Source organism: Scyliorhinus torazame, chromosome 8 (genome assembly GCF_047496885.1).
Source record: "Scyliorhinus torazame isolate Kashiwa2021f chromosome 8, sScyTor2.1, whole genome shotgun sequence".
Classification (NCBI taxonomy): domain Eukaryota; kingdom Metazoa; phylum Chordata; class Chondrichthyes; order Carcharhiniformes; family Scyliorhinidae; genus Scyliorhinus; species Scyliorhinus torazame.
Genome location: NC_092714.1, coordinates 139,061,829 through 139,085,323, shown reverse-complemented (window position 1 = coordinate 139,085,323; position 23,495 = coordinate 139,061,829). Strand labels below are relative to the sequence as shown.

The 23,495-nt window shown below is 51.6% G+C and overlaps 1 protein-coding gene across 1 annotated transcript in view; it reads right to left on the bottom strand.

Annotated features, from left to right (window-relative positions):
* med4 (mediator complex subunit 4) overlaps nucleotides 1–23,195 on the bottom strand; it is a 52,906-nt gene extending 29,711 nt beyond the window's left edge. The window contains exon 1 of the mRNA XM_072514255.1: nucleotides 23,070–23,195. Within this exon, the coding sequence (XP_072370356.1) occupies nucleotides 23,070–23,140 (71 nt within the window). The 5' untranslated portion in view covers nucleotides 23,141–23,195. The remainder of the gene's footprint in view (nucleotides 1–23,069) is intronic.
* Between the last annotated feature and the right edge of the window lie 300 nt (nucleotides 23,196–23,495).

Here is a 23,495-nt window from a genome sequence, read left to right as displayed (position 1 = left end):
TATGACCCCCAATTTGAGAAAAACCTTTCACTGACCAGTTCATACAAATTTGCTTTACTTAATGCAGTTTTTTTGTGTTCTCACCAAGGTGAAAGATGTCAGTGCTGGAAAAAGAACACTTTTAGGGTATTTGTAGTTTTTAATAATAATGATGATAACAGCAACATTAACATGAAACATGGTACATAAAACATTTCCATCCCTATCACGTTGTTCGCACCCCCAACAATGAAACAATAGCCTAACCCCCTCCCCCCCTAGATTTCTGCCTCTGCTGACATTTTAATTTTCTCCAAGAAAGTCGACGAACGGCTGCCACCTCCGGATGAACCCTAATATTGACCCTCTTAGGGCGAAATTTATTTTCTCGAGAGTGAGAAACCCAGCCATGTCACTAACCCAGGTCTCTAATTTCGGGGGCTTAGAGTCCCTCCACATTAACAGTATCCGTCTCCGGGCTACCAGGGAGGAAAAGGCCAAAATGCCAGCCTCTCTCGCCCCCAGGACTCCCGGCTCTTCAGCCACCTCTGGACTCGCACAACTCGTGTTTTAAGTATCATCGATGTAGCCTTAGCAAAACCCTGCCAAAACCCTCTAAGCTTCGGGCATGCCCAAAACATATGGACATGGTTTGCTGGACCTCCCGCACACCTGCCCTCTACCCAAAAGAACTTGCTCATCTGGGCCACCGTCATGTGTGCCCTGTGGACTACCTTAAATTATATCAGGCTAAGCCTAGCACATGATGAGGATGTGTTAACCCTGCTTCCGCCCACAGACCCGCCTCTATCTCCCCCCCGAGCTCATCTTCCCACTTGCCCTTTAGTTCCTCTATCGGAGTTTCCTCCGACTCCATAAGTTCTTTGTAGATATCTGATACCTTCCCCTCTCCCACCCATGTTCTGGAAACTATCCTGTCCTGTATCCCCCATGGTGGCAGGAGCGGGAAGGTCGGAACCTGCCTTCTCAGATAATCCAGTATCTGCAGATACCTAAACCCATTCCCTGTTGGCAGTTCAAATTTCTCCTCCAAATTCTTCAAGCTAGGGAAGCGCCAGTCTATAAATAGATCTCCCATCCTTTCAATTCCTACTCTCTGTCATCTCCAAATCCCTCCATCCAGTCTTCCCGGCATGAACCGATGGTTGTTGTAAATCGGGGCCCAGACTGATGCTCCCTCCGTTCTCCTATATTTCCTCCACTGCCCCCAGACTCTCAGAGCCGCCGCAACTGGGCTTGTGGAGCACTTTTTACATCAATGATAAATCAATGAATTTCTCCCGGGTTAAGTACAGCATAGCCAGAAGGAAAGAAAAAGTCCTTCTACTCTGAATCAACAATATACCTTAACTAAAACCTTAAAAGAGCACCTTCTTTCAAAGGGGCTGTTTAGCACAGGTCTAAATCGCTGGCTTTGAAAGCAGACCAAGGCAGGCCAGCAGCACGGTTCGATTCCCGTAACAGCCTCCCTGAACAGGCGCCGGAATGTGGCGACTATGGGCTTTTCACAGTAACTTCATTTGAAGCCTACCGGTGACAATAAGCGATTTTCATTTCATTTCCTCCCCATGTCTGCGTGGGTTTCACCCCCACAACCCAAAGATGTGCAGATTAGGTGTGATTCATGTAAAAGGACACCCAGACCCCTCTGAATACCAACATTTCATCATCTCTCATTGTTTTTTTTTAAATGTTGCTGTCTGTTCTTCCCACCAAAGTGGATCATTTCCCACATTAGATTCCAGCTGCCAGCTTCTTGAAAATCACTGAACCATTCAGTATCCCCCTGCAGCCTCCTTGATTCCTCCTCAGCTTACTTTCCCACCTAGCTCTCTATCGCCAGCAAACTTGGATTCATTAGATTTGGTCTCCTTATCTAAGTCACTATATATAGATTTCAAATATCTGAGGCCAAAATACTTTGGCTATCTACTAGTTACACGCTGCCATCTTGAAAGTGACCTGTTTCTTCATATTCCTTGTTTTCTGTCTGTTAACCAAGCCTCAATCCATATTACCCCCTAATCTTCTGCAACAACCAATCATGTGGAAACATATTGAAGACCGAAAATCCAAGCCCAGGACATCCACTGGTTCCTTGACATCAACCCTCCCAGTTACACCCTCAAAATAAAGGAATACATTTGTCAAACACGATTTCTCTTTCATAATCTGAGTTGACACTGCCCAATCATGGCGAATTCCAAGGTCCGTACTACCATGTCCTTCAGAATACATTCTAGGACTTCCGGGTGCGGCGATGACCAGCTAAGTCGCACGTTTCGGCAGCTCCCGGTGGAAAGGACTTTTGGGCTCTCAATAGGAGCCCCAATGGCAATTTTAACGGCTAAAAACACTGTGCGGTAAACCAGAAGGGAATCCCCCCTGGACACGGATGGAAAAAGGAGAGGAAAGTGGCTGGATTGCGGTGGATCCTCTAGAGCAGCGGCAGGGAAGGCAAGCACAAAGCAAGATGGCGTCGGAAGGAGGCAGTTTAATATGGGGCCCTGACCAACAAGAGTTCCTGCGGCGTTGCGTGGAAGAACTTAAAAAGGAGATGAAGAAGGAGCTGTTGGCCCCGATATTACAGGCGATTGAAGGGCTAAAGGAGGAGCAAAAGACCCAGGAGCAGGAGCTTCGGGTCGTGAAGGCAAAGGCTGCTGAGAATGAGGACGACATACAGGGCCTGGTGGTGAAGACAGAGATGCACGAGGCACAACACAAAAGGTGTGCGGAAAGGCTGGAGGTGCTGGAGAATAATGCGAGGAGGAAGAATTTAAGGATTCTTGGTCTTCCCGAAGGTGCAGAAGGGGCGGACGTCGGGGCATATGTGAGCACGATGCTGCACTCGTTAATGGGATCGGAGGCCCCGACGGGCCCGTTGGAGGTGGAGGGAGCCTATCGAGTTATGGCGCGAAGACCGAGGGCTGGAGAAATTCCTCGAGCCATAGTGGTGAGATTTCTCCGATATAAGGACAGAGAGATGGTCCTCAGATGGGCAAAGAAAACTCGGAGCAGTAGGTGGGAGAACGCGGTGATCCGCGTATATCAAGATTGGAGTGCGGAGGTGGCGAGAAGGGGGGCAAGCTTTAATCGGGCCAAGGCGGTGCTGCACAAAAGGAAGGTTGAATTTGGAATGCTGCAGCCGGCAAGACTGTGGGTCACACATCAAGGGAAACAACACTACTTTGAAACGGCAGAAGAGGCGTGGACATTTATTGTCGAGGAGAAACTGGAATAAGCGGGCTAGAAAAAGAACGTTTGGGACAAAGTGGTGGGGCGAATATGTGGGGTGAAGAGGGGGGGAAAAAGGCGGAAGAGATGATTTCCCAAGTTGTTAATCCTGCGACCCTGTAACCTTTCTCTCTTCCCCATGTCATGGGGGAGGGGGGGGGGGAAGGGAGGATGAGGAGCTGGGGGCGCCGGCCATTGGGGGCGGAGCCAAATGGGAAGCGCGGGCTTTGTTCCCGCGCTATGGTAAGCATGGCGGGAACAGGGAAGCAGGAAGGAGGGGGCCTCGCACAGTGGGAGCCGAGGTCACGGGGGGAAGCCGAGGTCGGCCAGAGTTTGCTGACTTCTGGGAGCAACATGGGGGGTGCAATTACGCTAGTGCGGGATCTAGCGGGGGAGGGGTGGGGGGGGGGGGTTAACTGGGTTGCTGCTGCTGGGGAGAAGGGGGAGCTGGTATGGGGTGGGGTGGTCAGGGCGGGAGGGCGCCGTTGGGGGGAGATACGGCTATGTGGGAACCGGGCGAGGAGCTGGATTGAAAAAGGAGATGGCTAGTCGACAAGGGTGGGGGGTAAAGAGCCCCCCAACCCTGCTGATCACGTGGAATGTGAGTGGGCTGAACGGGCCGATAAAGAGGGCACGGGTACTCGCACACCTAAAGAAACTTAAGGCAGATGTGGTTATGCTGCAGGAGACGCATCTGAAACTAATAGACCAGGTCAGACTACGCAAAGGATGGGTGGGGCAGGTGTTTCATTCGGGGCTAGACGCAAAAAACAGGGGGGTGGCTATACTAGTGGGGAAGCGGGTAATGTTTGAGGCAAAGACTATAGTGGCGGATAGTGGGGGCAGATACGTGATGGTGAGTGGCAAATTGCAAGGGGAGGCGGTGGTCTTAGTGAACGTATATGCCCCGAACTGGGATGATGCCAACTTTATGAGGCGTATGTAAGGATGTATCCCGGACCTAGAGGTGGGGAAGTTGGTAATGGGTGGAGATTTTAATACGGTGCTGAACCCAGGGCTGGACAGATCGCGGTCCAGGACCGGAAGGAGGCCGGCTGCAGCTAGGGTGCTTAAGGACTTTATGGAGCAGATGGGAGGAGTAGACCCCTGGAGATTTAGTAGACCTAGGAGTAAGGAGTTTTCGTTTTTCTCCTATGTCCACAAAGTTTATTCACGGATAGACTTTTTTGTTTTGGGAAGGGCACTGATCCCGAAGGTGACTGGGACGGAGTACACGGCTATAGCTATTTCGGATCACGCTCCACATTGGGTGGACCTGGAGATAGGGGAGGAAAAAGAACAGCGTCCACCCTGGAGAATGGACATGGGATTATTGGCAGATGAGGGGGTGTGTTTAAGGGTGAGGGGGTGTATTGAAAGGTACTTGGAACTCAATGATAATGGGGAGGTACAGGTGGGAGTGGTCTGGGAGGCGCTAAAGGCAGTGGTTAGAGGGGAGCTGATATCTATTAGGGCACATAAAGGAAAGCAGGAGGGTAGGGAAAGGGAGCGGTTGTTGAAAGAACTTCTGAGGGTGGACAGACAATATGCGGAGGCACCGGAGGAGGGACTGTACAGGGAAAGGCAAAGGCTACATGTAGAATTTGACTTGTTGACTCCGGGTAATGCAGAGGCACAATGTGGGAAGGCACAGGGTGTACAGTACGAATATGGGGAGAAGGCGAGCAGGTTGCTGGCCCACCAACTGAGGAAAAGGGGAGCAGCGAGGGAGATAGGGGGGGTGAGAGATGAGGAGGGAGAGATGGAGCGGGGAGCGGAGAGAGTGAATGGAGTGTTCAAGGCATTTTATTAAAGATTATATGAAACTCAGCCCCCGGTTGGGAAGGAGAGAATGATGTGCTTTCTGGATCAGCTGGAATTCCCTAAGGTGGAGGAGCAGGAGAGGGCGGGACTGGGAGCACAGATTGAGACGGAGGAAGTAGTGAAAGGGATTGGGAGCATGCAGGCGGGGAAGGCCCCGGGACCAGACGGATTCCCAGTTGAATTCTATAGGAAATATATGGACTTGCTGGCCCCGCTACTGATGAGAACCTTTAATGAGGCGAGGGAAAGGGGGCAGCTGCCCCCGACTATGTCAGAGGCAACGATATCGCTCCTCCTAAAGAAGGAAAAAGACCCGCTGCAATGCGGGTCCTTTCGGCCTATTTCCCTCCTGAATGTGGACGCTAAGATTCTGGCCAAGGTAATGGCAACGAGGATAGAGGATTGTGTCCCGGGGGTGGTTCATGAGGACCAAGCTGGGTTTGTGAAGGGGAGACAGCTGAATACAAATATACGGAGGCTGCTAGGGGTAATGATGATGCCCCCGCCAGAGGGGGAAGCGGAGATAGTGGTGGCGATGGATGCCGAGAAAGCATTTGATAGAGTGGAGTGGGATTATTTGTGGGAGGTGCTGAGGAGATTTGGCATTGGAGATGGGTATATCAGGTGGGTACAGTTGCTGTATAGGGCCCCGATGGAGAGCGTGGTCACGAATGGAGGGGGGTCTGATTATTTTCGGCTCCATAGAGGGACGAGGCAGGGATGTCCTCTGTCCCCGTTATTGTTTGCACTGGCGATTGAGCCCCTGGCCATAGCATTGAGGGGTTCCAGGAAGTGGAGGGGAGTACTCAGGGGAGGAGAAGAACACCGGGTATCTCTGTATGCGGTTGATTTGTTGCTATATGTGGCGGACCCGGCGGAGGGGATGCCAGAGATAATGCGGATACTTGGGGAGTTTGGGGATTTTTCAGGGTATAAATTGAACATGGGGAAAAGTGAGTTGTTTGTGGTGCATCCAGGGGAGCAGAGCAGAGAAATAGAGGATTTACCGTTGAGGAAGGTAACAAGGGACTTTCGGTACTTGGGGATCCAGATAGCCAAGAATTGGGGTACATTACATAGGCTTAATTTAACGCGGTTGGTGGAACAGATGGAGGAGGACTTTAAGAGATGGGACATGGTGTCCCTGTCACTGGCAGGTAGGGTGCAGGCGGTTAAAATGGTGGCCCTCCCGAGATTCCTTTTTGTGTTTCAGTGCCTCCTGGTGGTGGTCACGAAGGCTTTTTTCAAAAGAATCGAGAAGAGTATTATGAGTTTTGTGTGGGCCGGGAAGACCCCGAGAGTGAGGAGGGGATTTTTGCAGCGCAGTAGGGACAGGGGGGGGCTGGCACTACTGAGCCGAAGTGAGTACTACTGGGCCGCCAATATTTCAATGGTGTGTAAGTGGATGGGACAAGAGGAGGGAGCGGCGTGGAAGAGATTGGAGAGGGCATCCTGCAGGGGGACTAGCCTACAAGCTATGGTGACGGCACCGTTGCCGTTCTCACCGAAGAAATACACCACAAGCCCGGCGGTGGTGGCTACATTGAAAATTTGGGGGCAGTGGAGACGGCATAGGGGAACGACGGGAGCCTCGGTGCAGTCCCCGATAAGAAATAACCATAGGTTTGTTCCGGGGAGAATGGATGGGGGATTTGGAGCATGGCAAAGAGCAGGGGTAGCACAATTGAGAGATCTGTTCGTAGATGGGACGTTTGAGAGTCTGGGAGCGCTGACAGAAAACATATGGGTTGCCCCAAGGGAATGCATTTCGGTATATGCAACTGAGGGCTTTTGCGAGGCAACAGGTGAGGGACTTCCCGCAGCTCCCGACGCAGGAGGTGCAGGATAGAGTGATCTCAGAGACATGGGAGGGGGATGGTAAGGTGTCAGACATATATAGGGAAATGAGGGATGAGGGGGAGATCATGGTAGATGAGCTGAAAGGGAAATGGGAAGAAGAGCTGGGGGAGGAGATTGAGGGGGGGCTGTGGGTTGATGCCCTACGTAGGGTAAACTCATCGTCCTCGTGAGCCAGGCTAAGCCTGATACAATTTAAGGTGTTACACAGGGCGCATATGACTGGAGCACGGCTCAGGAAATTTTTTGGGATAGAGGATAGGTGTGCGAGATGCTCGAGAAGCCCAGCGAATCACACCCACATGTTCTGGTCATGCCCGGCACTACAGGGGTTTTGGGTGGGTGTGGCAAAGGTGCTTTCGAAGGTGGTGGGGGTCCAGGTCGAACCAAGCTGGGGGTTGGCTATATTTGGGGTTGCAGAAGAGCCGGGAGTGCAGGAGGCGAGAGAGGCTGATGTTTTGGCCTTAGCGTCCCTAGTAGCCCGGCGAAGGATATTGTTAATGTGGAAGGAAGCCAAACCCGCGGGTGTGGAGACTTGGATAAACGACATGGCAGGGTTTATAAAGTTAGAACGGATTAAGTTCGTACTAAGGGATCGGCTCAAGGGTTCACCAGGCGGTGGCAACCGTTCGTCGACTACCTCACAGAAAGATAGAGGGAATGGAAAAGAAGACAACAGCAGCAACCCAGGGGGAGAGGGGGGGGGGAGGAATTGGACGGACTCTCAGGGATGTTATTGTATATGTATAGGCACTTGTTTTAGGTAATGTATATTGGACTGTTGGATTGTATCTTTGGAGAGTATTTATTTTTGACAAGGCAGTTGCCATTTAGTTTGGTTTTTGTTTCTGTTCGTATATTATTTATTTATTTGTTTAAAACTGGCCACTGTTATTTATATTGCTTTATTGTTGCTTAAAAGAAACACTACGTACTGTTATGTTTGGCCAAAAAATCTTGAATAAAATATATTTAAAAAAAAGAATACATTCTAGACTTCCAGTGGCAGCCATGGTGTGAGTGATCGCACATTTGGCAGCTCCCGCTCATGGCGGTTTTGTTGGTCCTTTTCCCCGATTAACGGGCAGATATTTTGACGAAAAAAGGTGCAGGACTAGTGGAGGAAGACTATACTCCACTGGTTGAAGGATTCGTGGACCAGATGTGGTTTTAGACGAAAGGAGCTATTGGAGCAAGAAACATTTCCTACGACACAGGTGAAGATGGCAGAGGGCAAGGAATCGGCCCTACCATCTCAATGGTCGATGGAGCAGCTGGTGGACTTCGCCAGAAAGGAATCTCTGGAAGGCCTGGCGAAGAAGGTGGACCCGCTGAAGGTGGGGATCGATCGTGTGGAGCTGAGGTTGGAGACCCAATGTCATGCGATCCAGAAGGTGGAGGAGACAGTGGGGGAGCATGAGGAGTAGCTCGCTTCGTTGGCGGCTGAAGTTGGGATGTTGAAGGGTACCCAGAAGTGCCTCAAAGAGAAGGTGGAAGATTTGGTGAACTGCTCCTGGAGATAGAATGTGAGGATTGTGAGGTTGCCAGAGGGCACGGAGGGGGCAGATGCTGGCTGTTATGTAGCCAAAATGCTGGAGAGGTTGTTGGGGGGAGTGCCTTTGAACAGCGCCTGGAGGTGGATCGGGCGCATAGGACGCTGATGAGGAAGCCGCAGGCGAACCAGTCGCCGAGGGCGATGGTAATGAGGTTACACCGATTCCTTGACAAGGAAAGGATCTTGAGGTGGGCCATGCAGACGAGGTGATATACCTGGGAGGGTAACGAGCTCCGACCTGGATTCAGAACTGGTCAAGGGGAGAGCGGGTTTCAACCGATAAAGTCTGCCCTCTTTAAAAAGGGAGTGGAAGTCCGGCATGCTGTACCCGGCCCGACTCTGGGTGATCTACAATGGTCGCAAATATTATTTTGGAGCACTGGAGGTGGCGATGGAGTTTGTTAAGAGATAATGGACTGGCAGGAGGAGGAGGACAGTGGACTTTGGAGGAGGTGCTTGGGTAGGTAGTCTCGCTCTGCCCCTGCACCCCCGCCTCCCTGCACATTACTGGGGAGTCCTGTCCCCCCCCCCCATCGCCAGGAAGTTTGTTTGTTTTTCCCTTTGGGTGTGGGTGTGTTGCGTGGGGGGGGGGGGGGGGGGGGGATCCTATTTGTATGTTACTGTTGTAATTTTCTTGTCTCTCTCGGGGGCGGGGGAAAAGACCGCCTCCTTTGTTTATTATTTCTTCACTCAGGGTTATTTGATGGGATGCTAGCGGTTGTTTTGGGTGAGTGCACCGGTTTTGCTTTTCCTCTGTGTGCTGTTTTCCTTTCTTCCATTTTTTTTCTTTCTTCTATTGTTGTTATTGCTGTTTACAGTAAGGGAGTGTGAGAGGGGTGGCGGGGGGGGAAAGAGGGGTTTAGTGGGGGTTGAATGTTAGGCGCCATGGGCAGGGGCTGCCAGGCTTGCTGGGCGGGCTAGTTCACAGGAGCGCAGTGGGGGGTGAGCAGCGATTAGCATGTTAATTGGGGTTGGGATTGTTGCTTTGTCTGGGGGGGGGGGGGGGCTGCTGACAGGGGTGGGCTTTTAAAGTACGATACGAGTGGGATTGATGGAGGTGGACATCAGTGGGCGGGCCTGAAAGGTTGCGTGAAGCGGGCCAGAGGCTGGCCCAAGAGGGGCTATGGTTGATCGGCCGAGGCGGAGGGTGGTTTGTCCCCAGACCAGGCTGATCACGTGGAATGTGAAAGCGCTGAATGGGCCTGCTTAGAGAGCCCGCGTGTTTGCGCATTTGAGGAGTTTCAAGGCAGATGTGGCATTCTTGCAGGAAACACACTTGAAGATCAGGGGAAGGCTTGTAATGGTGAGCGGGAAATTGGAGGGAATGCCGGTGGTCATAGAATTTACAGTGCAGAAGGAGGCCATTCGGCCCATCGGGTCTGCACCAGCTCTTGGAAAGAGCACCCTACCCAAGCCCACACCCCATCCCCATAACCCAGTAGCCCCACCCAACACCAAGGACAATTTTGGACACTAAGGGCAATTTAGCATGGCCAATCCACCTAACCTGCACATCTCTGGACTGTGGGAGGAAACCGGAGCACCCGGAGGAAACCCACGCACACACGGGGAGAACGTGCAGACTCCGTACAGACAGTGACCCAAGCCGTGAATCGAACCTGGGACCCTGGAGCTGTGAAGCAATTGTGCTAACCACTATGCTACCGTGGTCCTGGTGAACGTTTATGCCCCAAATTGGGATGATGTTGAATTCATGAGGTGGGTGCTGGGGAAGATCCCGGACCTGGACTCGCACCGGTTGATAATAGGGGGAGGGATTTTAACCCGTTTATTGAACCGATATTGGATCGGTCGAGTCCAAGATCGGGAAGAGTATCAGCGACGGTGAGGGAATTGAAAGGGTTTATGGAGCGTAAGGGGGGAGTGGACCCGTGGAGGTTCGGTTGGCCGAGGGCGAAATAATTTTTGTTCTTCTCCTGTGTACATAGGGTGTACTCCCGGATCGACTATTTTGATAGGACTTTGTTGATGGGGTGGTCGGTTTGGAGTACTCGCCAATTATGGTCTCGGACCATGCGTCGCGTTGGGTGGACTTGCAGGTGGATCGGGAGGCGGGGGAGGGGGGGGGCTGCGCCCGCAGTGGAGATCAGATGTGAGATTATTAGTAGATGAGGAGGTTTGTGAGGTGACGGCTTCTATTCGGGAGTATGTGGAGCTGAATGACACGGGGGAGGTTTCGGCTGCCACGCTATGGGAGGCGCCAAAAGCAGTGGTTAGGGAGGAGTTTATATCAATACGGGTGCATAGGGACCAGATGGAGCGGGCGGAGATGGCGAGGTTAGTGGATAAGATGCTGCAGGTTGATGGGAGGTATTCGGGTGCCGCGGAGGCGGGATTGTTGAGGGGACGGCAGAAACTGCAGATGGAGTTTGGACTGTTATCAATGGGTAAGGCAGTGGGGCAGCTGAGAAGGGCCAGGGAGGCAGTCCATGAAAATGGGGAAAGGGCGAGTAGGATGTTGGCACACCAACTGAGGAAACAAGAGGCGGCAAGGGAGATTGGAAAGGAATTTGGGGCGGGATTCTCCGTTTTAGTGGCAGAGTGTTGACGCCGGAGCGTTTTACGACGGCATCACCTGGTCGCTAGGAGCAGCGATCCCCCAACCCACCAGGGGGCCAGCACGGCAGTGGAGCACTTCACGCAGCTCCAGCTACCGATACGGGCCCCACTGCCGGCGCAGAGGAACATAGGCCCACCCGCCGATCGGTAGCCCCATATCGCGGGCCTGGCCACCGTGGAGGCCCACCCGGAGTCGTATCTCCCCCCCCCCGCCCCCCCAGGACGGCTCCCGCAGCTAAATCGGCGAGGTCCCACTGGGTAGGACCACACGCGAATGACGCTGGAGGGTCCCAGCCCGTCGAGCACGGAGATTCGCCCGGGGGGGGGGAGCCGTTCAGCAGCCCCCGACCGGCGCCTTGGCGGCCGCGCTGTCTCCATTGGCGCCGATTCTCCAGTCAGCGGAGAATTAGGCAGCCCAGCATCGGAGCAGCGTCGCAGGATTCGCGCCCCCCCCCCCCCCCCCCCCCCACCCCCGATTCTCCGATCCGGCGCCAGCAGGATCAGAGAATCCCGCCCATGGTCTTAGACCCGGTAGGGGTGAATGTGGTATTTGAGGACTTTTACAAGAGGCTATATGATTCGGGACCCCCGCCAGGATGGAGGGAATGAGGCGTTTCATAGAATTTACAGTGCAGAAAGAGGCCATTTGGCCCATCGAGTCTGCACCGGCTCTTGGAAAGAGCACCCAGGCCCATGCCTCCACCCTATCCCTGTAACCCAGCCGAACCTTTTTGGACACTAAGGGCAATTTATCATGGCCAATCCACCTAACCCGCACATCTTTAGACTGTGGGAGAAAACCGGAGCACCAAGAGGAAACCCACACACACACGGGGAGAACGTGCAGACTCCTCACAGACAGTGACCCAAGCCGGGAATTGAAGCTGGGATGCTGGAGCTGTGAAGCAACTGTGCTAACTGCTGTGCTACTGTGCTGTGCTACCGTTTCTTAGATAGGTTGGAATTCCCCAAGGTGTAGGAAAACCTGGTGGAGGGGCTTAGAGCTCCCACTGGATTGGTGGAGGTGATGGAGGGTTTGGGGACAATGCAGGCGGGGAAGGCCGCGGGCCCGGACGGCTTCCCTTGGGGGGCTGGCTCTGCCAAACTTGATGAATTACTACTGGGCAGCAAATATAACCATGGTCAGGAAGTGAGTAGTAGGGGAGGGGGAGGAGTGGGAGAGGATAGAGGCAGCCTCTTGCAAGGACTCGAGCTTAGGGACACAGTTGACGTCGCCTCTGCCATTCTCGCCGGTCCACAAGTCGGGTGGTGGTGGCGGCCCTGAGGGCGTGGGGACAGTGATGGCAGCACCTGAGGCTGGAGGGGGCCTCGGTTTGGGTACTGATCTGCAGGAATCATAGGTTCGCTCCAGGTGGGCTGGACGCCGGATTCCGGGGGTGGCAACGGGTGGGGATTGAGCGGTTTGGGGACCTATTCGTTGGGGGCAACTTCTCGAGCTTGGAGGGGTTGGTAGAGGAATTTGAGCTGCCCAGCGGGAATGGGTTCCGATATTTGCAGGTGAAGGATGTCAGGAAACAGGTGCCGTCCTTTCCTGTCCTGCCGCCCCTGGGACTGCAGGACAAGGTAGTGTCGAAAATGGGGGTGGGAGAGGGCATAGAGTCAGAAATTTTAAAATAGCTAATGGATTTGGAGGGTGCCCTGATAGGAATAGTTAAGCATAAGTGGGGGAAAGAGCTTGGAAGGAAATTGGAGGCTGGGCTGCGGGAGGTGGTTCTGAGGAGGGTGAACGCATCCTCCTCGTACGCGAGGCTTAGCCTTATTCAGTTCAAGATAGTCCACAGGGCACATATGACGGGTGCCAGGATGAGGAGGTTTGTAGAGGGGGTGGAGGATAGGTGTGGGCGGTGCGGGGGTGGGCCCGTGAGGGAGGAGGGATGGTGGAGGGTTAGATATTTAAGTCTTTGTTATGTATATTGCGGTTTGTTTTCTTTTTAGTATGGTTGTGTTTGATGTATATATATATATATATATATATATAATTGCCTCAATAAAAAAAATTTTTTTTTAAACATTCTAGCATTTTGTCAATTACCAGAGCTATACTGTGATATGCATTGGACTGGGGTGGGCACAATAAGAAGTCTTACAACACCAGGTTAAAAGTCCAACTGGTTTGTTTCAAATCAGTAGCTTTCGGAGCACAGCTCCTTCCTCAGGTGAATGAAGAGGTATGTTCCAGAAACATATATACAGACAAAGTCAAAGATGCAAGATGATACTTTGAATGCGAGCCTTTGCAGGTAATTAAGTCTTTACAGATCCAGAGAGGGGGGTAATCCCAGGTTAAAGAGGTGTGAATTGTCTCAAGCCAGGACAGATGGTAGGATTTCACAAGCCCAGGCCAGATGATGGGGGTTGAATGTAATGCGACATGAATTCAAGGTCTCAGTTGTGGTCGTACTCGCGTGTGCGGAACTTGGATATAAGTTTCTGCTCGGCGATTCTGCGTTGTCGCGCGTCCTGAAGGCTGCCTTGGAGAACGCTTACCCGAAGATCAGAGGCTGAATGCCCTTGACTGCTGAAGTGTTCCCCGACTGGAAAGGAACATTCCTGCCTGGCGATTGTCGCGCGATGTCCGATCATCCGTTGTCGCAGCGTCTGCATGGTCTCGCCAACGTACCACGCTTCGGGACATCCTTTCCTGCAGCGTGTGAGGTAGACAACGTTGGCCGAGTCGCACGAGTATGTACCACGTACCTGGTGGGTGGTGTTCTCACGTGTAATGGTGGTACCCATGTTGATGATCTGACACGTCTTGCAGAGATTGCCATGGCAGGGTTGTGTTATGTTATGGTCGCTGTTCTGAAGGCTGGGTAGTTTGCTGCAAACAATGGTTTGTTTGAGGTTGCGTGGTTGTTTGAGGGCAAGTAGTGGGGGTGTAGGGATGATCTTGGCAAGATGTTTGTCTTCATCGATGACGTGTTGAAGGCTGCGAAGAAGATGTTTTAGTTTCTCCGCTCCGGGGAAGTACTGGACGATGAAGGGTACTCCGTCAGTTGTGTCCCGTGTTCGTCTTCGGAGGAGGTCGGTGCGGTTCTTTGCTGTGGCACGTTGGAACTGTCGATCGATGAATCAAGCACCAGATCCCATTCGTACAGGGGCATCTTTCAGCGTCTGTAGATATCAGTTACGCTCCTCCTAGTCGGAGCAGATCCTATGTATACGGAGGGCTTGTCCATAGGGGATGGCTTCTTTAATGTGTTTAGGGTGGAAGCTGGAAAAGTGAAGCATAATGAGGTTATCTGTGGGCTTGCGGTAAAGCGAAGTGCTGACGTGACAGTCCTTGATGGAGATGAGTGTGTCCAAGAATGCAACTGATTTTGGAGAGTAGCCCATGGTGAGTCTGATGGTGGGATGGAACTTATTGATGTCATTGTGTAGTCGTTTCAGTGATTCTTCGCCGTGGGTCCAAAGGAAAAATATGTCATTGATGTATCTGGTGTATAACGTCGGTTGAAGGTCCTGTGCGGTGAGGAGGTCGTGTTCAAACTTGTGCATGAAGATGTTGGCATATTGAGGTGCGGATTTGGTCCCCTTGGCTGTTCCGTGTGTCTGAATGGAGAACATGCTGTTGAAGGTGAAGACGTTGTGATCCAGAATGAAGCGGATGAGTTGCAAAATTGCATCTGGAGATTGGCAAATGTCGGTGTTGAGTACTGAGGCTGTTGCAGCAATGCCATCGTCATGGGGGATGCTGGTGTAAAGTGCCGAGACGTCCATTGTGACGAGGAATGTTCCTGGTTCAACTGGTCCATGCGTGATGCGTTTCTGTAAGAAGTCCGCCCTATTGCAACAGCAGCTGGGCGTTCCTTGTACGATGGGTTTCAAAATGCCCTCGATGTAGCCAGAGAGGTTCTCACACAGGGTCCCATTGCCTGATACGATAGGACAACCTGGTGTGTTGACCTTGTGTATTTTCGGGAGGCAGTAGAGATCTCCAACGTGGGGAGTACGTGGGATGAGAGCACGTAGGGTGCTCTGAAGGTCTGGATCAAAGGTCTTGATCAGTCTGTTGAGTTGGTGGGATCTGCGGGTAACAGTCTGTAGTAATTCCTGGTTGTTGAGTTGGCGGTACACTTCTTTGCAGTAGTCCGTTATGTTCAGTATGGCGGTGGCCCCTCCTTATACTAACTGCCCTGTAGCTCCCTTTTTCTCTCTCAAAAGACAAACAGCCTGTCAAATCCTAAAGCCTAATAAATGGTCAGTTGTGGCGAGGGTGCACCAATACCCAAGATGAATCATTATTTTTGCGGGGGAAATATGCAACAAGAATCACGGTCTGGTCATGAAAACAGACGTGCTACACCTCAGCTTTTGTTTATCACAAGCAATGTCCAACTCCCAGGAGAATAGACCAGCTTTGCATTGGATAGTTAATTAAACAGACGGAGCTTTTTTTTTTATAAATACCTGCAGAACGTAGAAAGGAAAATCACTTAAAAATGATCAACATTCGCAGACTTCCAGTGACGGTGGGCGGGAGGCAGCCGCACACTGGAGGGCTCCCGCTCGGAATAGGAATTTCACAGTTTTAGCTCCCGGTCCCGGGGGCAATGGAGACTGAAAAGGCTGTAAGAAGGCACAGGGAGGAGAAATGTCCAAGTTTGGGAGAAAAACGGCCGTGAAAAAGGGGGTTAACGAAGGTCCACCGGTGAGTGAAAACATCAGGGCAGGAACTGTAAGGAAAGTGGAGGCTGGAGCACCATGGGAGGCCACATCGCTCACAGCAGAAGAAATGACCAAGGTGATGGCTGTGGAACTTGAAAATGTTGACAAAACACATGGAAACGATGAAGAAGGAGATGGGAGCAGTATTGAAAGTGATGTTGGAGGAGGCGATTGCCCCGGTGAGGGCGGCGGTTTCAAGCGCAGTGGCGGAGGTGCGGGAGCAAGGTGAGACGCTAAAGGAAGTGGAAGAGGCATTATCGCAGCAGTGATCAACTCACCTCGATGGGGAAGGAGTTGCGGAGGGTGATAGAGACCAACAAGGGTCTGCAAGCCAAAATGGAAGACCTGGAAAACAGATTCAGGCGACAGAATCTGAGGATTGTGGGTCTGCCCGAAGGGGTGGAAGGCCTGAGGCCGACAGAGTATTTTGCCACGATGTTGGCGAAGCTATTGGGGGAGGGGGACAATCCCTCCCGATATGAACTGGATCGGGCTCATCGGTCGTGGAGGCCTATACTAAAGGCGAGTGAGCCGCCAAGAGTAGTAACTCTGTGTTTCCGTAGGTATGGCATGAAGGAGAAAATCCTGTGCTGGGCCAAGCAGAAGCGGATGGTGCAGTGGGCTGGAGCTGGTATACGTATATACCAGGACTTTACAGTGGAGCTGGCGAGGAGGCGGGCTGCCTTCAGCCGGGTGAAGAAGGCACTGTACATTAGCAAGGTGCAGTGCGGCATTGTATATCCAGCTAAGTTGAGGGTGACCTATAATTCCAAGGACTTTTATTTTGGGACGGCAGAAGCAGCAGAGGAGTTTGCGAAGGCAGAAGGACTGTGGCAGAATTGAGAATTGGTCGTGTACCGATGTAGCCTCATGTAACTTTATTTTTTCACTGGAGTTGGTATATGTACTAAATGAGTCGACGCTGTATATATTTGGACAAGGGAAGAGATGGGACTTTCATTTGCAATGATAGTTCTTTGGGGCTTGGGTGTGTATGCGGGGGTTGTGTGCTAAAGGGGATTTCTTGGTTTTCCTGGGACCGAGCAAGGGGGGGAGGAGACCCATGCGGGGGCCTCCATGCTGGCCGGTTTAAGCCGACCAGTGAACAGGAAGGGGGGGGGCCTGCAGTCATCGGAGCCTAGTGAGTCTAGCCGAGGTGAAAAGTTGGGGGAAGGAACCGAGATTGGGGGGAGGAGTTTACAAGAGGAAGTAGAGGGAGGGGGTCTGGGAGTGGGGGGGGGGGACTGTATATGTCAATGGTGACCATAGGCGATTCCAGATTCCTTTTTCTTTTTTCCTTTTCTTTAGTTCCCACCTTGGGAAGGTTTGTTTTATTTGATGCTTGTATTGTCAGGTGGGCCATTGTTTGAGGTGGTGGAAGAATGGAATCGTTGTTGTTGATAAGGCAATTGACATTGTATTTGTTCCCGTTTACTGTTTGTTGTTCCCGTTTACTGTTTGTTGGTGGGGTGTAAATTTTAAAGAAAATGTGAAAATGGAGAATAAAAACATTTAAAGAAAAAAAAATTATCAACATTCCTCTCTCTTTAAAAAGAAAAATATGGTTCTTTAAACACAGCTTTAAAGGACGGCAGGGTGACTTAGTGGTTAGCATGGCTGCCTCACAGCAAGGAGGACCCAGGTTCGACCCCAGCCCTGGGTCACTGTCCGTGTGGAGTTTACACATTCTCCTGGTGTTTGCATGGATCTCACCCCCACAACTCAAATTGCCATACTAAATTGTCCATTGATTGGAAAAAATAATTTTTTAAAAATAAATAAATGCAGCTTTATGAAAAGTAGCAGACAAAGATAACACGGGTACAAGTGGCAACACGCATCTAAGTGCATATCTTGACTGTTTAATTGGCTTCAGCTAATTCAGCAGTGGCACTGTCACGTGCCTCAGTCATTTGTTCTTTCAGACAAGTATTTACAATGCATTTGATCAAGTTGTCAAAATAGGGAGGGCTTAAGTAAAAATGTAATTCCTAGCGTCCATGTCTGCATAGAATGTGAAAAATACATTTTTAAAAATTAACAGCTTTCCCTATCATTGGTAGATCAATAAAAAACTATAGTTAGGTTTTTACAACAATCTGACAGATTCATGGTCGTTTTCACTGATACCAAGATTATATTTATTTTAAACTGAATCCAGAATCTTAAAAGTAGCATGGTGGAATTTGAACTCTTCCGCTGAATTAGATTTTCTTTTTTTTTAATAAAATGATTTTTATTCAGGTTTTTATCGAAACAAAACATTTCCCCACCTTGAACTCCCGGATCGTCTGACACACCAAAGATCGCTATCTCTGGAATCGGCACCACCCGCGTGTTTAGGATCTTGGACATTGCCTTAGCGAATCCCTGCCAGAATCCTTTTAGAGAGCCGGACATGCCCAGAACATATGGACATGGTTCGCTGGGCTTCCCGCACATCTCGCACATCTATCCTCAATCCCAAAGAACTTGCTCATTCTCGCTGCCGTCATGTGTGCCCAATGGACCACCTTAAACTGAATTAAGCTAAGCCTGGCACATGAGGAGGAGAAATTAACCCTGCTTAGGACATCAGCCCACAGGCCCACATCCAGCTCCCTGCCTAGCTCCTCCTCCCACTTGCCCTTAATCTGTGATTGTTGCGTATCGGGGTCCACATTGAGGCTTCTTCCACCTTCCTGTGCCTTCTCCACTGACCCCAGATCCTGAGTGCCGCCGCCCTGAATTAGATTTTCAATCCCCTGCACCATTATTCAGTAAAACACACAACCGGACCTCGAACAAATCCTCTGGAGCTTTATGTTTCCATGTTGTCCGTGGAGATTCGCTTGGCCAAGGGCAAAGGAGTTCTCTTTCTTCTCCCACGTGCATAAAGCATACTCTCGGATTGATTTTTTTCGTGTTGGGCAGGGAGCTAATCCCAGGGGTGGAGGGGGTAGAGTACTCGGCCATTGCGGTCTCGGACCATGCTCCGCACTGGGCGGACTTGAGACTGGGGGCGGAGAGAGGGCAGCGTCCTCTCTGGAGATTGGACATGGGACTATTGGTGGATGAGGAGGTCTGTGGGCAGATTACGAGGAGCATCCAAAACGATGTGACAACAAACGATACGGGAGAGGTAACAGTGACTACGGTCTGGGAGGCCTTGAAGGCAGTTATTAGAGGGGAGTTAATCTCTTTCAGGTCCCACAGAGAGAAGAAGGATAGAGCGGAGAGGTTAGTGGGAGAAATACTCAGGGTAGACAGGAGGTACGTGGAGACCCCCGAGGAGGGGCTACGAAAGGAGCGCCGGAGTTTGCAGGTGGAGTTTAACCTGCTGCCCACAGGGAAAGCAAAGGCACAGCTGAGGAAGGTGAATGGGGCAGTATACGAGTATGGGGAGAAAGCGAGTAGGATGCTGGCGCACCAACTTCGAGGGAGGCGGCCAGGGAAATTGGGGGAGTTAGGGATAAGGTGGGTAACATGTTCCTGAGCCCGGAAGAGATCAACAGAGTCTTCAAGGAGTTCTACTGCAAGCTGTATGAATCAGAGCCTCCAGAGGGGAGGGAAGGGATGAAGCAATTTATGGACCGATTGAGGTTCCCAAGGGTGGACGAGGAGCTGGTGGAGGGATTGGGGGCCCCGATTGAGTTGGAGGAGATAGTTTAGGGCTTGGAGAATATGCAGTCGGGCAAGGCCCCGGGACCGGACGGTTACCCTGTAGAATTCTACAAGAAATTCTCAGAGCTGCTGAGCCCACTCCTGCTAAGAACCTTTAACGAGGCCAAGGAGAGGGGAACCTCCCCCCGTCGATGTCGCGGGCTTCGATCTTGCTCATCCTTAAGCGGGGCAAGGATCCGTTGCAGTGTGGGTCCTACAGGCCGATATCGCTCCTAAATGTAGATGACAAACTGCTGGCTAAGATCTTGGACACCGGAATAGAGGACTGTGTCCCGGGGGTGATTGACGAGGATCAGACAGGGTTCGTCAAGGGCAGGCAATTGGACACGAACGTGCGGAGGCTCCTAAACATTATTATGATGCCCTCAGAAGGGGGGGGACGCAGAAGTAGTGGCTGCAATGGATGCGGAGAAAGCCTTTGATCGGGTGGAGTGGGAGTACCTGTGGGAAGCGTTAAATAGATTTGGTGAGGAATACATAGGGTGGGTCAAACTACTGTACCAGGCCCCCGTAGCAAGTGTGTCCACGAACCGACTAAGGTCGGAGTATTTCCGGCTGCACCGAGGGACGAGGCAGGGGTGCCCCCTGTCCCTGCTGCTATTTGCCCTGGCAATTGAGCCGTTGGCCATGGCGTTGAGGACGTCAAGAAACTGGGGGGGACATCGTGTTTCGCTCTACGCAGACGACCTTGGGGGGGGGGGGGGGGGGGGGGGAGCATCGTGTTTCGCTCTACGCAGACGGCCTGCTCCTGTATATTTTGGACTCGCTAGAGGGGATGGGGGAGGTCATGCGGATCCTAAAGGACTTTGGGAGTTTCTCTGGGTACAAGTTGAACGTGGGGAAAAGTGAGATATTTGTGATCCATGCGAGGGGCCAGGAGGAGAGACTGGCGGAGCTCCCGCTCAAGAGGGTGGAGAGGAGCTTTCGGTACCTGGGTATACAGGTGGCTAGGAATCGGGATACCCTATACAAGCTCAATCTATCTCGGCTGGTAGAGCAGATGGAGGGAGACTTCAAAAGGTGGGACATGCTCCCGCTTTCCCTGGCGGGTAGGGTGCAGTCCATGAAAATGACAGTCCTTCCCATGTTTCTGTTCGTCTTCCAGTGCCTTCCCATCTTCATCCAAATCCTTCTTCAAGCGGGTGAACAGGATTATCACGGGATTTGTGTGGGCAAGCAAGACCCCGCGAGTTAAAAGGCTGTTCTTAGAGCGCAGCTGTTTATAGATGGGACTTTTCCTAGCTTGAAGGCGCTAGAGGAGAAATTTAGTCTGCCCCCGGGGAATGCCTTTAGATACCTCCAAGTCCTCGCTTTTCTGAAGAAACGGGTGGTGGCATTCCCGCTACTACCCCCCCCCCCCCTCCCCAAGGGTACAGGACAGGGTGGTCTCTGGCATCTGGGTAGGGATGGGGAAGGTGTCGGACATATACCAAGAACTGCAAGAGGAAGTCTCAGTGGAGGAGCTGAAGGGCAAGTGGGAGGAGGAGATGGATGAGGGCCTGTGAGCTGATGCCCTAGGCAGGGTTAATTCCTCCTCATCTTTCATAGAATTTAGTGGCAGAAGGAAGCCATTTGGCCCATCGAGTCTGCACCGGCTCTTGGAAAGAGCACCCTACCCAAGATCCACACCTCCACCCTATCCCTATAACCCAGTAACCCCACCCAACACTAAGTGCAATTTTGGATACCAAGGGCAATTTGTCATGGCCAATCCACCTAACCTGCACATCTTTGGACTGTGGGAGGAAACCGGCGCACCCGGAGGAAACCCACGCACACACGGGGAGGATGTGCAGACTCCGCACAGAGTGACCAAAGCCGAAATCGAACCTGGGACCCTGGAGCTGTGAAGCAATTGTGCTATCCACCATGCTACCGTGCTGCCCCTACGAAGATCCGGGATCTTGTGCCAGGCTTAGCCTAATTCAGTTTAAGGTGGTCCACTGGGCACACATGAGGAGCGGTTGAATAAACTCGGTTTGTTCTCGCTGGAACGAAGGAGGTTGAGGGGCGACCTGATAGAGGTCTACGAAATTATGAGGGGCATAGACAGAGTGGATTGTTAGAGGCTTTTCCCCAGGGTAGAGGGGTCAATTACTAGGGGGCATAGGTTTAAGGTGAGAGGGGCAAGGTTTAGAGTAGATGTACGAGGCAAGTTTTTTACGCCAAGGGTAGTGGGTGCCTGGAACTCGCTACCGGAGGAGGTGGTGGAAGCAGGGACGATAGTGACATTTAAGGGGCATCTTGACAAATACATGAATAGGATGGGAATAGAGGGATACGGACCCAGGAAGTGTAGAAGATTGTAGTTTAGTCGGGCAGCATGGTCGGCACGGGCTTGGAGGGCCGAAGGGCCTGTTCCTGTGCTGTACACTTCTTTGTTCTTTGACGACAACGAGAATGAGCAAGTTCTTTGGGGTGGAGGACAGGTGTGCGAGATGCTCAGGAAGCCCAGCAAACCATGTCCATATGTTCTGGGCATGTCCAGCGCTTAAAGAATTCTGGCAGGGCTTTGCAAAGGCTATGTCCAAGGTCTTGGACGCTCGGGTAAAGCCGAGTCCGGAGATAGCGATATTTAGGGTGTCGGAAGATCCGGGAGTGCAGCAAGCGAAGGAGGCCGACGTCCTGGTAGCCCGGAGACGGATCTTGTTAATGTGGAGGGACTCGTGGTTCTCCAGGCAGTGGCAGCCGTTACTTGACTTTCTGGCAGAACATTGAAAGGTCAGCAGCAATCCGGGTTTTGGGGGGGGGGGGGGGGGGGGGATAGGTGGGGAACTGTGTATGGAATACATAGATTTTTTTTACATAGAACATAGTGCAGAAGGAGGCCATTCGGCCCATCGAGTCTGCACCGACCCACTTAAGCCCTCACTTCCCCCCTATCCCCAGAACCCAGTAACCCCTCCTAACCTTTGGTCACTAAGAGCAATTTATCATGGCCAATCCACCTAACCCGCACATCTTTGGACTGTGGTAGGAAATCAGAGCACCCGGAGGAAACCCACGCAGACACTGGGAGAACGTACAGACTCCGCACAGACAGTGACCCAGCAGGGAATCGTACCTGGGACCCTAGCGCTGTGAAGCCACAGTGCTAATCACTTGAGCTACGGTGCTGCCATATGTATACTCTTCTTTTGTAAATGGACTATAACCACCTGTTGTGGTACATTTTCTCCTTTATGTTATTGGTTATGTAAAATTTTGTTTTAAGAAAAATTTGAATAAAAACAATTTTTTTTTTTAAATTCCATGTTATGTTTTGAAACTAAAACTATTGCTTGTCACTCCAGCTACCTATCCTTCTTACCTGTTCAAAGCCTAAACTTCCATAATCCTAACATTTAGCAGCTCCATTGGCTTCCTCAGGAACTTCAAATCCCAATTCTCACCTCCCCCCAATCACACAGTCTGATGCCGCAGCACATCTTTCCCTCCCCGTTATCTATTTTCCAGCGCTCTCTCCGAAATCACCCTTTCCAACATTTATGGGGCATTTCCGACACTCTACACTCACTCCCGCCAGCGTCTGTTCCAGATATTCACAGGCCGCTGGCTGTTGGGAAACCAAGGGCCAGAAAACCCTTAAAACAAAAGACAACAGACACGGAAGGTGGGAGAGCGAACCATCTTTTCAATCCGCTCCAGAGCAGGAGCAGCCTCTTACCGGCACAGCACTTCCAGATCATCCAGCACAGCCAGCAGCTTGTCCTTGGTGCTTCTTTCCGAGGCCGCCATTACTGCCGGCTGGACGCCGCATCTGCGCGTGCGCCGCGGCGGCACCCAGCCCAGGACCATTCAATCCAGCAGAGTGAGCTGCACTCCACATAGCAGAGCACCTCGCTCTACCCCTGTTAGGAATAACATGGCCTAGTCCGCAGTACATAAATAGAGTGATTCATTATTATGAATGTATTTCAGTACAATATCTTGTCTGATGCTGCCTAATTTTGGCTTCCTCTCCAACATTTTGTTTCTATTTCAGACTGCACATAACCTACTTCACCTCTGTGCACACTTCCATTCAATATTTCCATTATAAATTTCCATTCCAACACTTCTCTATTGCCCAGCTGGGTACGGACTGCCCTTG